Source organism: Scyliorhinus torazame, chromosome 2 (assembly GCF_047496885.1).
Source record: "Scyliorhinus torazame isolate Kashiwa2021f chromosome 2, sScyTor2.1, whole genome shotgun sequence".
NCBI classification, from domain to species: domain Eukaryota; kingdom Metazoa; phylum Chordata; class Chondrichthyes; order Carcharhiniformes; family Scyliorhinidae; genus Scyliorhinus; species Scyliorhinus torazame.
The window spans coordinates 335,328,953-335,346,775 of NC_092708.1; the positions used below are offsets into that span (position 1 = coordinate 335,328,953).

At 48.9% G+C, this 17,823-nt stretch overlaps 1 protein-coding gene across 1 annotated transcript in view; it reads right to left on the reverse strand.

Annotated features, from left to right (window-relative positions):
• Nucleotides 1-17,823, reverse strand: part of tdrd9 (tudor domain containing 9) — a 255,517-nt gene that overhangs the window by 78,108 nt on the left and 159,586 nt on the right. The window contains exons 13-17 of the mRNA XM_072489934.1: nucleotides 8,005-8,109; nucleotides 5,709-5,806; nucleotides 5,251-5,382; nucleotides 4,913-5,075; nucleotides 4,742-4,805 (exon numbers count right to left, since the gene is read on the reverse strand). Of these exons, the coding sequence (XP_072346035.1) occupies nucleotides 4,742-4,805; nucleotides 4,913-5,075; nucleotides 5,251-5,382; nucleotides 5,709-5,806; nucleotides 8,005-8,109 (562 nt within the window). The remainder of the gene's footprint in view (nucleotides 1-4,741; nucleotides 4,806-4,912; nucleotides 5,076-5,250; nucleotides 5,383-5,708; nucleotides 5,807-8,004; nucleotides 8,110-17,823) is intronic.

The window sequence follows — 17,823 nt, forward strand, 5'->3', positions numbered from 1 at the left end:
AACACTCCGGTTTTCACTCCGGCGTCGGGACTTTGTCTCCCTTTGGGAGAATCGGGCCCATGATTCTGGAGAGATGAGTGTTGAGATAATAAAATCTAATTGTAAAAATGTCACTCTTGAGGAATTCAGAAATAGATGAGCTATTGCAGACAGCATTGAACACGAAGGTGGAAATAGGTGCTGTTAGTGGCACCATTGATGTATGCTTATTTCGCAATCTAAGGCAACCAGGTCGCAAACACTCAGTCAGCCACTGACAGCTGGCAGGGAAGGGTGGACTTTGAGGGAGGAACGGGAGCACACAAAAGAGAATGGCTTTCATCTTCCCAATATTTAGCTGGAGGACAGGTCTGCTTTTTAGTACTAAATGCCAGATAACTTGGAGGTAGTGAAGGCATAGAGAGAAGGAGCGCCGAGTATGAGCCGAGTGTCATCAGGGTTTATATGAAACCTGATACTGTTTTTAGATTAGGTCACAAGGGGGCAGCATATAGATGAGAAACGTTTTATGGGGGGAGAGATGGAGAGGAGGGTCAGATCCTGGGGGATATAAAAGCAGTGCAGGAGCGGGGCGAAAAGCTTGATCCGCTGGCCATGGCTGGACAGATAAGAATGGACCTAGGCAAGTGTGTAGTCCCATCCAAGTGGACAATGGCAGGGAAACATTAGGGGTAGATGATGTGATGAAGTGTGTTAAAGAGGGGACCAGACAGGGATGCCCACTCTCCCCTTTGCTATTTGCACTGGCCGTAGAGCCGCTGGCGATTGCCCTGAGAGCAGCGAGGGGTGGAACACAGGGTATCGCTGTACGCGGACGACCTGCTCCTGTACGTATTGGACCCGCTGACTGGGATGGACAGTATACTAGGAATATTGAGAGAATTTGGCAGGTTTTTAGGATACAAACTGAACATGGCTAAGAGTGAGATGCTTGTAGTGCTGGCGAGAGGCCAGGAGAACAGGTTGAAGGGGCTGCTATTTAGGATGGTCGGAGAAAGTTTCCGATACTTAGGGATACAGGTGGCACGAGACTGGGGCAGGCTGCATAAGCTAAATTTGACTAGAGTGGTGGAACAAATGAAGGGCGAGTTCAGGAGATGGGATGCACTCCCGCTATCACTTGCGGGGAGAGTGCAGACGGTAAAGATGACACTTCCCAAGATTCCCGTTTATTTTTAAGTGCCTCCCAATTTTCATCCCGCGGTTCTTCTTCAAAAGGGTCAACAAGATTATTATGGGCTTTGTCTGGGCGGGGAAGTCCCCGCGGGTGAAGAAAGCGATGCTTGAGAGGAACCGTAGCGAGGGGGGGCTGGCGCTGACGAACCTCAGCAACTACTACTGGGCGGCCAACATAGCCATGGTAAGGAGTTAGATGGTGGGTATGGGGTCTATTTGGGGGCGAGTGGAGGTGGCTTTGTGCAAGGACACTAGTTTGGCAGCCCTGGTCAGGGCCCCCCTACCGCTCCCGCCGGCCAGGTACTCCACCGGCCCGGTAGTGGTGGCAGCCCTGCAGTGGTGGCAGCCCTGCGGATCTGGGGCCAGTGGAGGAGGCATGTAGGGGAGGTGGGAGCATCGGTCTGGTCTCCAATATGCAACAACCACCGATTCGCCCCTGGGAGTATGGACGGTGGATCCAGAGCGTGGCGGCGGGCGGGGGTGGGGAGGATGGGCGATATATGATATATTCGGGGGGGGCTTCTCGAGCATGAGGGCCTTGGAGGAGAAAGTCCTTCAGAGGGAAGGACTTTCGGTACTTGCAAGCACGTGACTTCATACGTAGACAGGTCCCATCCTTCCCATGCCTCCCGCCAAATGGGATCCAGGACAGAGTAGTGTCTAGGGGAGAGGTAGGAGAGGGGAAAGTCTCGGATATTTACCGTGAACTTATGAAAGGGGAGGAGACCCAGACAGAGGAACTGAAGCTCAAGTGGGAGGAGGAACTCGGCGAGGAGATGGAGGAGTGGGTATAGGCAGAAGCCCTGAGTAGGGTAAATTCAACTGCAACATGTGCTAGGCTCAGCCTGATTCAGTTCAAGGCCGTCCACCGGGCCCACATGACGGTGGCCCGGATGAGTACATTTTTTGGGGTGGAGAATAAATGCGCTAGGTGTGCGGGAGGGCCAGCGAATCACATCCACATGTTCTGGGCATGCCCAAAACTTAGGAGATACTGGGAGGGATTTGCGGACGTCAAGTCCCAGGAACTGAAAACTAGGGTGGTGAGGAGTCCAGTGGTGACAATTTTTTGGGTCTCAGAAGACCCGGGGGTCCAGGAGGAGAGGGAGGCCGACGTCTTGGCCTTCGCTTCCCTGGTAATCTGGTGACGTCTACTGCTGGCTTCGAGGGACTCAAAACCCCCAAAGACCGAAGCATGGCTCTCAGACATGTCGAGCATTTTAGGGCTGGAAAAAATTAAGTTCGCCTTAAGAGGATCTGTATTAGGGGAGACTTCCGGTGACGGCGGGCGGGAGGCGGCCGCACACTGGAGGGCTCCCGTTCGGCAACGGCATTTTCGGGGCTTAAAGCCTGGTCCCAGGGTCCACGGAGGCGGCAGAAGCAGGGAGAAGGCACGGAGGAGGCACAGTGAAGACACAGGAGGAAAAAAAGAACAAAGAAAAATGTCGAGGGTGAGCAAGAAAACGGCCGGAAAAAAAACAGCTGGAGGTCCATCGGGGAGTGGAAAGGTCACCGCGGGGTCACCAGGAAAAATGGAGGCTGGAGCACCAAGGAAGGCCGCACTGCTTACGGCTGAAGAAATAACTACGGTGATGGCTGCGGAATTTGAAAAGCAGTTGGCGCAGATTGCGAAATGCATGTAGACGGTGAGGAAGGAGATGAGGGAGGTTTTGAGTGTGCTGGTGGAGGAGGCGGTTTCCCCGGTGAGGACGGAGGTGGCGAGCGCAGTGGCGGAGGTGCGAGGGCAAGGGGAGTCGCTGAAGGAAGTGGAGGAGACGTTAATGCAGCACGGTGATCAACTTGCCTCGATGGGGAAAGAGATGCGGAAGGTGATGGATACTAACAAGGATCTGCAAGTAAAAATGGAAGACCTGGAAAACAGATCCAGGCGACAGAATTTGAGGATTGTGGGGCTGCCCGAAGGAGTTGAAGGACCGAAGCTGACTGACTTTTTGCCGCGATGTTGGCAAAACTATTTGGGGAGGGGGAGGATCCCTCCCGATATGAACTGGATCGGGCTCATCGGTCGTGGCGGCTTGTACCAAAGGCGTGTGAGCCAAGGGCAGTGACTCTGTGCTTCCGTAGGTACAGTGTGAAGGAGAAGGTCCTGAGCTGGGCCAAGCAGAAGCGGGTGGTGTAGTTGGCTGGAGCTGGTATACGTGTATACCAGGACTTTACGGTGGAGCTGGCAAGGAGGCAGGCTGCCTTCAACCGGGTTAAGAGGGCACTGTACATTAGCAAGGTGCGGTGCGGCATTGTACGTCCAGCGAAGCTAAGGGTGACTAACAAGCTCAGGGACTTTTATTTTCGAACGGCGGAAGCAGCGGAGGAGTTTACGAAAGCAGAAGGACTGTGGCAGAGCTGACAAACTGAGGAATGGCCATGTGCCGATGTAACCTCATGACTGTATTTTCTTCTTTTTTGTATCACTGCGCGCGGGTGTAGAGATTAAAGGAGCCAATGTGGTATATATTTGGACGAGGGAAGGGACGGGACTTTCACTCGAAATGAGAGTTCTTTGGGGTGTAGGTGGATATGCGGGGTTTGTGTGCTAAAAGGGGATCTTTGGGCTTTCCTAGGGCCGGGCAAGTGGGAAAGGGTCCCGGGCGGGGGCCTCCACGCTGGCCGGTTTAAGACGGCCAGTGAATGGGAGTGAGGTGGGGGGAGGGGCTGCGGCCATAGGAGCCTGGCAGAACAGGGTCCGAGTGGTCTAGCCGGGGTGGAAAGTTGGGGGGAAGGAACCGAGGTTGGGAGGAGGAGTTTTACAAGAGGCAGTGGACGGGAGGAGCTGGAGACCTGCGGTGGTGGTGGTGGGGGGGGGGGGGGGGGAGCTGTGTAAGATTAAGGGTGACGACGGGTAATCCCTGATTCCTTTTTGTCATTTGTTTATGTAAACATGTGGGTTGAGGTTCGGGGGTTGGTGGGTAGATGGGGTCGTTGTTATTATGGGGACTGACATATCTTGCTGATTATTGTTTATTGTTGATGGATGTAAATGTGGGAGAAAATGTGAAAAAGGAGAATAAAATTTTTTTTTTCAAAAAGAGGATCTGTATTAGGGTTCGCCCGAAGGTGGCAACCATTCATCGACTTCTTCGCGGGGATCGTTGATAAGAGCTGTTGCAAGGGAGGAACCTCGATCAAGGGATTCGAACATGGAGTTCTGGGGGACATGGGCATGGACTGGGAAGGCAACCGCAAGTTCGATGACTTTGGAGTGGAGAGGGAGGTCTGAGACAGTGCAGTAGTTTGCAAGGATGAAACACTAAATGGTTGTTTTTTTTTTTGAAGAGAGGGTTGATGATGACAACATTCATGGAGGGGTGGACGGTATCTGAGAAAAGAAAACCATTATACAAGGTCTCATGAACAAGATGGCCTTGGGAGGGGGCACTTGGGGAAACTGGATTAAAAGAAAAAGATACAAATAATCAACTGGGTCCAGCAAGGAACTCCAGAGAAAGTTTGGCCCAGTGGATGGAGGAATATTAGCATCCTTTTCTTTCCTGTTTCCTTCTCCCAATTGCACTATCTCCAACCGCCAAAACAATAAATTCAACTTTACCTGTATCCTTCAAGGTGCTGTTTGAAGGGCATTGCAAAAAAGTTTTTCAGTGAAAGTGCAGCAGCTGAAAAGGAAAGATGTAGTTTATTAGAAGTTTGTCAAAGTTTTATTCAGTGATTTTGATTTTCCAGTTTATTCAAATTAATGGTCCATCACATTCCACATTCTTACCAATAATTAGGCACTCCTCTAAACAACCAAACACGTATCCCAGGACTACAAGTTTCCCTAAATGGAGATCCACAGGCAAATATGCCAATACTTTCCCCAAGAAAGTTAAATCTCCATCATATGGGTTTTCCACTCCTTTCATTTCAACAGAAAGCGCTCCTACCTTTATATATAAAAAGACAAAACCACCATTAGTTTTTTTTGCCACTCAAAGAAATGTTGCAATTTTACAGTGAATACTTTTGCAATAATAAAGAAGCAAATCCTTTCTTTATATCAGATTTTTGGCATAGATTTACTACAAAAGGTCAGTTTTGAGGGATTGGTCAGCTACTTGCCTCTTTCAGTAGTAGCACTGTGCGTTCAATGTCTCTCAAATTGGGTGGAGATAAAGCAGAAGCCAACAAAGCTCTTGGTTCTCCCATTTCCAGTAATTTGACTTTCAGTACAGTGCTGCCCAATGGGCAGCGCTAAGAAATTCACAGAGAAACAAATGGTTCTTTTTCATTCTACATGTACCTGACAAGGTAAATCAAAAATCATCTAGTTGCAAAACATTTCTACAGCATTTATTAAGAAATGTGCAATTGCAGAAATTTGCACATTTGTGTCTGACTTGGATCTAATGTATTTCATACAATTTTTAGTCATTTGAAATTTCAAATATTTATGTTAAGTGTCTCAATACAACTCAGTGTATTAACAACCGAATAAAGCAAGAACACTCAAGTCAGTCTCATTTAAAAGTAAAAACAGGTATTCAGAACAAGTTCTTTCATGAAAAAGAGGCTATTACCTGCATCTCTGGTACTGCATGATCAGGAATGCAATGTGTCCAGAAATCATGGGTCACTAACCGATAACAGTACCCTTTTGAAACACGACCAGCCCGGCCTATTTGAGATGTCAATAAAAACTTTCGTAAAAATTAGAATTAGCAACTTCCTTTTGCAATATCTAATGGCACATTACAGCACTCCATCACATAATTTCTCTCAATTTCATACTGTAGCCATACTGTAGGGCAGCACGGTAACATTGTGGCTAGCACAATTGCTTCACAGCTCCAGGGTCCCAGGTTCGATTCCGGCTTGGGTCACTGTCTGTGCGGAGTCTGCACATCCTCCGCGTGTGTGCGTGGGGTTCCTCCAGGTGCTCCGGTTTCCTCCCACTGTCCAAAGATGTGCAGGTAAGGTGGATTGGCCATGCTAAATTGCCCTTAGTGTCCAAAATTGCTCTTCGTGTTGGGTGGGGTTATTGGGCTATGGGGATAGGGTGGAGGTGTGGACCTTGGGTAGGGTGCTCTTTCCAAGAACTGGTGCAGACTCGATGGGCCGAATGGCCTCCTTCTGCACTGTAAATTCTATCTATGAACAAGTTCCATTCTTAGTATTTCTTTACTATGGGCGGGGTTCCCTGTTTTCTGGTATTTGATATTTGTGGACCTTGCTCAGTTAACTGGCTACCAAGTTTACTGCATAACAATGACTATCAAATATAATTAGATATAAAGTTATTTTCCTTTTAATAATGCCGGAGAAATTATTTTAGTGGAAATGTTTGAAATCACTGATAAGTCTACCTAAATAAATAACGTACATTAATCACTCAAACTTGAATCACCACACATTAAATCTATACTAATTACATACTTATAAATATTTCCGTTGAATCGCGCCCCAAGTTCTTTTGTGGTAGGCTCTGCCGATGAGCTGCCCACTGCTATCCAATGACACTTTGGGCGTGATCCAATGGCCTCGCTGCACCTGAATGTTAGAGTGAGACAGCTAGCCTCACTCTAACATGCAGATTCCTGAAGTACCCACGGCTTTGGGATTCAACCCCTTCGCCTCAGAGAACATGGCCCAGCATTGTTCAGCACTCACTGAAACGGGGACCAGACAGAACGGCACTTGTGGGGGTCTCTTAGGTGATCAGAAGCCCCCGACTGCATGTCCTTTGGGCAGGGTAGTGCCCTGGCACTGCAGGTGCCACCTGGATTGCCTGGCAGTGCCACCTAGGTGCCAGGCTGTTACTGCCATGGTGCCCAGGTGGTACTGGGAGCTGGAATGGGCACTGTCAGGGTGCCAGGTTGAAAGTGCCAAACTGGCATTTTTTTTGCACGCGAGATCGGGCCAAGGGTGCCCGCGGCGGGCCAGAGACCACCCCCCGGTAGTGTGTTCGGGGGAGAAAAAACAAGTCGGGGATTTTTCCGGCAGCCTCTATTTTTAAAAAGCGTCCTGATCTCTCACTACACTGGAGTTCTCCACTGTACAAAACGGGGCACTCTGCGGCCTCAGCTGTACATTCCAGTTCAGGTCCCTTATTCATTACAAGTGCCGGGAAACACTCGGCTAAATGCGCATGCTAGGGTACTATGTTCCCGTTTAGGAGAATCGCACCCGTAGTCACTCTTTTGGGCCCTTTGGAGTTTCTCACCGGTTTAACCACTACAGAAGTTTTTTTCAGCACAGGGGAGCTGAACTCAGATGTCGGGCCAGCCTTTTGAAAGGGTGCCCAATCTCTAAGTGAGCTTGAGGGTACCTCACCCCTACACACTTGGGGACTACCCGCCCCCCACCCCCCCTCCCCCAAGTGAGGACATACCGTTATTGGATCCTCGTCGGTCGCCCCCTTCCAGGACCCCAACCTGTCTGTCCCTCCCTCCACAGAGGCCCCCACGTATCTGCCATACACCCCCCACCCTTCAAATCCCCCCTCCACCCCTTTTCATGTGTATGGTCCCCCACGGCCCTTGAGCCTTGACACTGCCACCCTTGTAGTGCTCCTGCCAGCTTGGCAGTACCACACAGGTGCCTTGGCGTTTGGAGGAGGGCAAGGGGCCACTCTGCACTGACCCTGACCACTCAGGAGGTCTCTGGTGCAGCCGGTGGATCGTGTCCTTAGTGAACAAATGATATCTATTTAACATAGTTTGAATGAAATTCATTAGCTCATGCAGCAATTATACAAGTAAAGTCTCCGCTCCCAGAGAAATTAAATAAGCTCAAGTCTTACAGATAAAGGAAGGGTCCATAACTGCATATTTTCCCCCCCAAAACATAAAATAAATGAAAACTAGACTTATCTACCTTTCCTCTGATTACAGCTCATCTTTGAGGCCCAGTTCAAGCGAAGGCTCTGGTAGTTTGTGTCTTCATCGCAAACCAGATTTCGAGTTAAACAGAAGTCTATCACTGTACAGAAGAATGTTTGCAATGTTGAACAAATCAATGATCAAGCATAAGAGCACATGAAATAGGAGTTGCTCCATCATTCAATACAATTATGGTTAATCTTCAGCTTCAATTCCATTTTCTGCCCATTTTCCTCGATTCAGAGGCAAAAATCTATCGATCTCAGTCTTAAATATATTCAATGTTGGAGCACCCACAGTCCTCTGAGGTAGAGAACACCGGGGAGTCACAAATCTTTTAATGAAGAAATTTCTAATTTCAGTACTAAATGATCAGCCCTTATCCTGAGACAATGCCATTTTCAACATTGCCCAGAAAGGGGAAGCAACCTCTCACTATCTACCCTGTCAGATCCCCTCAGAATTTTGAATGTTTCCTTGAGATCACCTCTCATTCTACAAAACTCCAGAGAATATAGACCCAATTTACTGAGCCTTTCATCATAGGACAATTCTCTCATCCCAGGGACCAATTCAGTGAACCTATACCTCCTCCAATATAAATATTACAATTGTGGGGCTTGTTATGTTGGCACTGTGCCTTAATTGAAAATTATGGGGATCATATGTCCGCTGTCAAAGCCTGCCTGACAACAAGCCTAGTTGGTTTAATTGTTCGTGTTAAAGAGAGCCCAAATTCTTTGACTTTGAAGATAGTGGGATGATGTTTACACTTGAAATGTCAGCAGCCTGCGTTTATCCACTGTTAAACAAAGACCCAGGAAAGGATTAGGAATGTTGGATTATGAATAGTTGCACTTTAAACCGCCCACATTTAATTCCACAATAGAGTTGGGTTCTAAAGAATAGATGATCAACATTTCTATCTGAATGCCTGGCCCGTGTGATTCACATTGTCGTGGTGTTAGGCTTTGATGAGGCACGGATCCAGTGGAAGCCATGATGATATCAGGCTACAAGCTTTCCTAAAATAACACTGAATATTAGAGGCAGGCTACTCTTGTCAGTGAGTGAGCAGCTACAGTCTAAAAGTCTATAATGCAGGTGGAGGCTTACGTTCAGATTAAAAAGACAAAATTCCTAAGGATTTAAAACCTCGTTTTAAAGTGTCACCTAGCTTTCGCAAGAGGGAGGATCCCCAGTAATACTCTCACCATTAATGACAGTTCTTAGGTTAGAAATTACCTGGCTGAGAAAGGAAAAAGAAACAGAAGTAAACCCTCGAGAGCCAAGAATCATTTTGAATTGATTTTAGGAGAAATTAATGTCTAATTAAAAGACGGTAAAACGTACTGAATTTTCTGGTTGTGCTAACATCAAGAGGGTATCATGGTCCTGTGGTTTGAAGTGTAAGTAACCTGTAAAGACCCTTTCAGTCAATCGCAGTTTCAGTCTTTTCTGACAGTAAAGATCTTGAAATATGAAATCTTGTCATGCCATCCATCAGGCCAACTGGGCCATGGTTCTCCGATTTTTTTCTCCCTCTTTCTTCAATAGCAGTGTTATATTAGATAACCTCCAATCCACTGGGTCACTTCTAGAATTTAGGAAATTTTGAAAATCATAACCAGCGCATTCACTATCTCTGCAGCTATCTCATTCAGAACTCCAAGATGTAGACCACCAGGCCCGAGGGATTGATTGGGTGTTTATACTTTAGGTTTCTCCAGTTCTTTTTTCTGATAATATTAATTACCTTAATTTCATCACTTTCATTAGCTCTTAAATGACTCTTTATTTCTAGTACCTGAGCGTCTGATGCAAGAGGGGCACTAAACTATTATTATTAAATATCTGTCATACGACTTTCTTTTAAAAAAAACATATTTTTTATTCTCCTCCTTTTTCACATTTTCTCCCAAATTTACCCACCAACAAACAATAATCAGTAACAAATATGTCAATCACCATATCAATAACAATGATCCCATCCTCCCACCAAACATTAGCCCGCATGTTCACATAAACAAATGACAAAAGCGAATCAGGAATCCCCTTCTCCTCCCATTTCCGAAAATTTCCATCCCACCTCCCTGGCTCAAATCTGTGGTTCCACCGAATCGGCATTTCCCTTGACCCTGCCCCCAATCTGAAGTATTGGCGAAACTGCCTCCAAATTCTCAACGAAGCTATTATTACCAGACTCCCTGAGTACTTCCCCGGGGCTATCGGGAGCGGCGCTGTTGCTAGTGCTTTCAATCCTGACCCCCTGCACAAACTCTCCTCCATTCTGACCCGCTGGGAATCAACCCCTCTGACCCAGCTCCGCACCTTCTCCACATTCGCCGCCCAGTAGTAATACATCAGGTTCGGAAGACCCAAACCTCCTGCCAGCCTTCCCTGCTGTAGCAGCACCTTTCCAACTCTAGCCACCTTCCCTCCCCATATGAACGAAGTAATCCTTCCCTCAATCTCTCTGAAAAAAGCCTTTGGCAAGAAAATCTGCAGGCATTGAAAAATAAACAGATATCGCGGCAGCACGTTCATTTTAACCACCTGTGCCCGATCCGCCAGTAACAGAGGGAGACCATCCCACCTTGCCAGATCAGCTTTCACTCTCCCCACCAAACTAGAAATGCTGTACCTGCGGAGCCCCCCCACCCACCCCCCACCCACCCCCCCCCCCCCCCCGCCTCTACCACTCCCGGGCAACCTGCACCCCCAGGTACCAAAAGTAAGTCCCTGCCCGACGGAATGCCAGCCCCCCCACCCCCGGCCAAGCCACCACAAAATACTCACTCGGCAGGATTTAGTTTGTACCCAGAGAAAGACCCAAACACTCAAAGCAGCTCCAATAATCCCCCTATCGACACACTCTATTCCGACACGTATAACAGCAAATCATCAGCATATAAGGACACTCTATGCACCCCCCGCACTATTCCTTTCCATACCCCCGAACTTCTTAATGCGATGGCCAATGGACCAATCGCGAGTGCAAACAGCAGGCGGGACATAGGACATCCCTGCCTAGTCCCACGGTGGAGAGAAAAGTATCCCGAGCTGATGTTGTTTGTGCGGACATTCGCCCTCGGCTCCTTATATAGTAGCTTTACCCAGTTCACAAGTCTTGGTCCAATCCCAAACCGCTCCAGAACTGCCATCAAGTATCCCCATTCTACCCGTTCAAATGCCTTCTCAGCATCCAGTGCCACAACCACCTCTGTTTTCTTCCCCTCTGCCGGTGCCATAATGACGTTCAATACCCTTCTAACATTTGAAAAGAGCTGCCACCCTCTCACGAACCCCGTCTGATTTTCACCTATCACCTTCGGGAGGCATCCTCCTGCCTACCCGCCAGTACCTTCGCCAATACTTTTGCGTCAACATTCAGAAGCGATATGGGCCTATACGACCCACACTCCGTCGGATCCTTATCTTTTTTTAGTAACAGGGAAATCGATGCCTGCCCCAAGGTTTGCGACAACACCCCCTTCCCTATCGCCTCTTCAAACATCCCCACCATCAGGGGTGCCAGCTTATCCTTGAATTTTTTATAATATTCCACCGGAAACCCATCCGGCCCCGCCACCTTCCCCGACTGCATCCTCCCAATCGCATCCTTTATCTCCTGCTCCACTATCGCTCCTTCTAATATAGCCCTGTCCCCCTCCCCTAACCTCGGGTACTCCAACCCATCTAGAAATTCCTGCATCTCACAGACTCCCCCAGGTGGCTCTGACCTGTACAACCTCACATAAAATTCCTCAAAAACCTTGATCTGTTCAATGACTTTGACACTTCCTCATTCCCTTTAATTACTTGTACATATGCCTCAGAGGGACTAATGTTTATTTTATTTTGTATACATGTGAACTCACAATTAATGTTTTGGGATTAATTATGTCATTTTAATAGTTCAATAATTTAATAGTTCAAAACTATTTGCAATTTCCATGTTCAATCCTAAATATACCCAGTTCTGACTAAAGCTAATTAACAAATATATATTTTTGTTCACAAAATATTTCATTCTAATACAATAAACCCACAACACATAACTAATACAACTCCAAGCTTACCCACACTCTCAGCCCCACCCCCAAAACTAAAACAGAACTTAATAAAACCCCACTGCCCAGCACCTGGCGGTGACCAGCTCTTTGAAATAGGAAACAAATAGCTGCCAACTCAAGTACAATCCTTCTATTTTTTAATATAAATTTAGAGTACCCAATTCATTTTTTCCAATTTAGCGTGGCCAATTCACCTACCCTGCACATCTTTGGGTTGTGGGGACGAAACCCACACAAGCACAGGGAGAATGTGCAAACTCCACACGGACAGTGACCCGGAGTCGGGATCGAACCTGGGATGTCAGCGCCATGAGGCAGCAATGGTAACCCACTGCGCCACCGTGCTGTCCGGGTAGAACCCTTCTGCCGACTCCCTCATGAAGTACTTGATCTTCTCCCAAGTGCAAAAATTCTATACGGTCACTCAACCAGGACGAGAAACTGGCCTGAACCGGAGTCTTCTGCCCAAGTAGAACTCACCACTGGGCTCCATCAGCAAGGCGAAGGTGAAGGCATCTCCTTGAGCAAAAAGTCACGGGCCTGAAAATACCTAAATATGTTATTCTTCAGGAGTTGTACCTTACCCAACAGCTCCTCAAACCGGCAAATTTCCCTCAATAAACATGTCCCCAAACCTCCCAACCCCTCCATCCATGACCCGAACGGCGAGTCCAAACCCGCCGACACAAAAGGGACGATTTCCACAGATGAGTGTTAACATTGACATGGAGCCCAGCTTAAAATGCTGCCTGAACTGCCTCCATTTCCTCAGAGTGGTCACTTCTACTGGAAGCGGAGAGAGAACGGAAGCGGAGCAGTAGCCAAGACCCTCAAACTAATCCCTCTAAAGAGCTCACCTCCATCTGCCCCGTATGGAATATGGATCTTAAAGCCACCACACAGGCCTTTTCAATGTTCATAGCCCAATAATTAAATAACAAATTAGGCACAGCTCATCCCACTGACTGCCTCTCCCTACAAATCAGTGGGGTTCTTGCCCACCCAAAAAAAGATATCATCTCATTAATCTTAACAAAGAAAGACTTGGTGACAAAAATGGCGAGCCACAAACCAAAATTTAAATATTCATTTTTACCGTCTGAACCCTGCTCACCAAGGTCAGGTGGAGGTGACCCCACCTTTTCAAGTCCGACTCAACGCCATTCAACGAAATTCAATCCATGAAGCGAGGCCCAGTCCTGGGCCATCCAGATTCCTGATAACGAAAGCTTGACCTGGCCAAGCGAAAAGGCAACATACCCAAGGACAGCACGGTGGCACGGTGGTTAGCACTGCTGCCTCACGGCACTGAGGACCCGGGTTCAATCCTGGCCCCGGGTCACTGTCCATGTGGTGTTTGCACATTCTCCTAATGTCTGCGTGGGTCTCACCCCCACAACCCTGTAGGCATCTGGGATGGCCACGTCCCGATTACAAAATGGACACTTGCAAAGAGTGCAGGGAAAATTGGACAATACCGAGAAACAAGCAGGTGCAAGCTCGGACTGTTGATTAGAACCTTAAACGCTTAGACAGGGCAGAAACTACCGAACGATTTACATACTAATGAGCCATCTCCGGGGACAAAAGAGAAACATTTAGATACACAATGTTCGGACAGACTCCCCGGCGCCAGAAGAAGCTTAGACAAAGCTGACTGACAGTCACCAGGTCACGCCCAGCGATCAGGGAACCACCCCTCTATTGGAGGAAAATCGATACCGATGATTGGGAAAGACCGAATTAGTTGAGGCCAAGTTCAAGGCCCGCCCAAAAGAGCACGAAGCCCTTTTGAGTATAAACGGTATCCCCCCAAGGGAGAATCTTTCTCCTTTGGCTTTGGCTCTCACCGAAGAGACCAGCCTAGCAGCTACAGCAGACCAAGTAAGTTCCAAGTCAACGCACGCTACGAGATCGACGCTCCTAGTTGCTACCCTGTAAACAGCTCAACCCAGCAGCCTCAGAACCGAGCAACGGCCATTGTTCCTCTGACTGAGTGGGTGCCCGAAGCTAAGTATAGGCCTTAGTAATAGTGGTTGTTTAGTTTGTAGAGTTTATGCATGAGTAGATTTGACTGTGTGTAAATAAATGAGCATTGCTTTTGGACTTACTAACTGGTGTATCGAGTCATTGATCAGTATTCGGTTCTGAACCTTGTGGCGGTGTCGAAAGATACCTGGCAACTCTTGAGCAAACATGATTAAATAGAGCCAAATTAAGAACCAACCAAAAGTTAGCAACAACCCAAAGGTATGCAGGATAGGTGGATCGGCCCATTACATTGCCCCTTAATTGGGGAAAAAAAAAGAATTGGGCATTATAAATTTATAAAAGAAAAAAAAAGGCAACGTCCCCAAATCGGCTCCCCTCTCTGCTGAATTCACCGGAAAGTATATCTCCTCTACATTGGAGAGTAAGGGGCTGCTTTAGCACAGTGGGCTAAACAGCTGGCTTGTAATGCAGAACAATGCCAGCAGCGCAGGTTCAATTCCCGTACCGGCCTCCCCAAACAGGTGCCAGAATGTGGAGACTAGGGGCTTTTCACAGCAACTTCATTGAAGCCTATTTGTGACAATAAGCGATTATTATTATATTAGATCTGTTACATATAGCATGGCGGCAAGGTAGCACAATGGTTAGCACAGTTGCTTCACAGCTCCAGGGTCCCAGGTTCGATTCCCGGCTTGTCTCACTGTCTGTGTGGAGTCTGCACATTCTCCCAGTGTCTGCATGGGTTTCCTCCGGGCGCTTCGGTTTCCTCCCATAGTCCATAGATGTGCAGGTGAAGTGGATTGGCCATACCAAATTGCCCTGAAGTGTCCAAAACGTTTTCATCATCATGGAATTTACAGTGCAGAAGGAGGCCATTCAGCCCATCGAGTCTGCACCGGCTCTTGGAAAGAGCACCCTACCCAAGGTCAACACCGCCACCCTATCCCCATAACCCAACCCAACACTAAGGGCAATTTTAGACACTAAGGGCAATTTATCATGGCCAATCCACCTAACCCGCACATCTTTGGACTGTGGGAGGAAACCAGAGCACCCGGAGGGAACCCACGCGCACACGGGGAGGATGTGCAGGCTTCGCACAGACAGTGACCCAAGCCAGAATCGAACCTGGGACCCTGGAGCTGTGAAGCAATTGTGCTATCCACAAGGCTACCGTGCTGCCCTTTTTTTGGAAAGAGCACCCTACTTAAGCCACACCTCCACCCTATCCCCATAACCCTGCAACCCCATCTAACCTAAGGACAATTTATCATGGCCAATCCACCTGACCTGCACATCTTTGGACTGTGGGAGGAAACCGGAGCACACGGAGGAAACTCAGGCAGACACGGGGAGAACATGCAGACTCCGCACAGACAGTAACCCAAGCGGGAATCGAACCTGGGACCCTGGCACTGTGAAGCCATAGTACTAACCACTATACTACCGTGCTGCCCTTAAGGGCAGGTTAGGTGGGGATAGGGTGGAGGTGTGGACTTTCCAAGAGCCAGTGCAGACTTGATGGGACAAATGGCCTCCTTCTGCACTGTAAATTCTATGAAGGGCTCCCTCCCTTCTCTCTCTTCTCACTCCAGCCCATAGATAACCTCAACGCTAGGCCAGAGGCTCGATTGCAACAGCAAACAAAGGCGGAGAAAATGGGCCTCATACCCTGATCAACTAGAAGTAGCCCGGGCTCAGGGCATTTGTATGAAAACATGCAGTGGGGGCCCTGTACAGAAGACGGATCCAAGATATAAACTTCGGCCCAAAACCAATCCTTACAAGAATATTGAACGGGTAGCGCCATTCAACTATATTAAAAGTCATTTTAGTATCCATTGAAATAATCACCTCTGGTTCAGGGGCCTGACGGTATTAAATAATCAATGTAAAAAAGCCATACCCAAAAAAGCATACCCAACGCCCTCAGACTCTAGGCACAAGTTCCTCCACTATCCCTAATGGGCCCTACTCTCACTTTGATCATCCTCTTATTTCTCACATTAGGGGCGGGATTCTCCGACCCCCCGCCGGGTCGGAGAATCGCCGGGGGCTGGCGTGAATCCCGCCCCTGCCGGTTGCCGAATTCTCCGGCACCGAGGATTCGGCGGGGGCGGGAATCGCGCCGCGCCGGTTGGCGGCGCCCCCCCCCCCGCCCCCGGCGATTCTCCGACCCGGATGGGCCGAAGTCCCGCTGCTGGAATGCCTGTCCCGCCGGCGTGGGTTAAACCACCTCTCTTACCGGCGGGACAAGGCGGCGCGGGCGGGCCCCGGGGCGGTGCCCCCACGGCGGCCTGGCCCGCGACTGGGGCCCACCGATCCGCGGGCGGGCCTGTGCCGTGGGGGCACTCTTTTCCTTCCGCCTTCGCCATGGTCTCCACCATGGCGGAGGCAGAAGAGACCTCCTCCACTGCGCATGCGCGGGGATGCTGTGAGCGGCCGCTGACGCTCCCGCGCATGCGCCACCCGGCAAAGTCATTTCCGCGCCAGCTGGCGGGGCACCAAAGGCCTTTCCCGCCAGCTGGCGGGGCGGAAATCAGTCCGGCGCGGGCCTAGCCCCTCAAGGTGAGGGCTCGGCCGCTCAAGATGTGGAGGATTCCGCACCCTTGGGGCGGCGCGATGCCGGACTGATTTGCACCAGTCGGCGGACATCGCGCCGGTTACGGAGAATTTCACCCTAGGTGTAGAACGCCTAGGGGTTTTCCGTAATCCTTCCCACCAGGGCCTTTTCATGCCCCCTTCAAGCTCTCCTTAGTACATTTTTGAGTTCCTTCCTGGCTACCTTGCAACCCTCTAGAGCCATGCCAGAACCTTGCTTCCTTCTTCCTCTTGACTAGAAGCTACACTTCTCTTGTCATCCAAGGCTCCTCAATCACATCAGCATTCAAATCTTACGGTGAGCGAATTCCCTGGATCTCTTCACTGGGCTGATGAACCCTATTACATCTGAGTGCCCAGCCAGACAGGGGACCATCTAATCCCCCGCCCCCCTCAAAACAAAATCTGGAGTCAGCCATTCCCACCAGGTGGGGTGACCCAGCTAGCCTCCACCCCAATCACTACCACACCCAAATTAACCAGCAAATCGCAACAAGTCGAACAAAGAGCCCCATCTTCCACGCCCCCCCCCAAAAAAAAATCCTCATCTCACCATTAAAACTCCCCTAACATGAGCAGCAATGGGGATCTGGTACTCTGCATCGAGAGGGCCACTCTGCATATTTACCCTCAGTTTGTGTTTGCCAAAGCTGCAATGAGGGCCAGTGCCCCTTCGATTGCTTTATCAGAGATCCTCAAAGACAGCCAAACTCTTTTATGCTCCACCACCAAGGTGCCTGTGACCATCTTGGCCGTCTGTGGAGTGGTCAAAGTCGCAGCAGAAGCCTCCACCATTTTCTCAACAGACAACGCTTGAGAGGCTTTCGAGTCTGACCATGATTCTTTACTTGTCTCTTGCCTGGTTTTGTACTTTATGGGCATTCCTTTTACTTGGGAACCATCAAACTAATGAAGAAAAATGGGCAAAAATGGCCAAAATCAAAGTACTCTGGCAGGAGCCACCTTGTGTGCGACTGCTCTCCACATGCCGCCACCAGAAGCCCTGACTCAAGCTAATTGATCCGAAACATGAACTGCTCTTCTATCCACATATGCTGTTTGACCTAAACATTTTATTTTAATTCCTGTTAACACAAGGCGCCCAGAGCGTTTACAGGAGTTTTAAGCTAGTGAAGTGAAAAAAC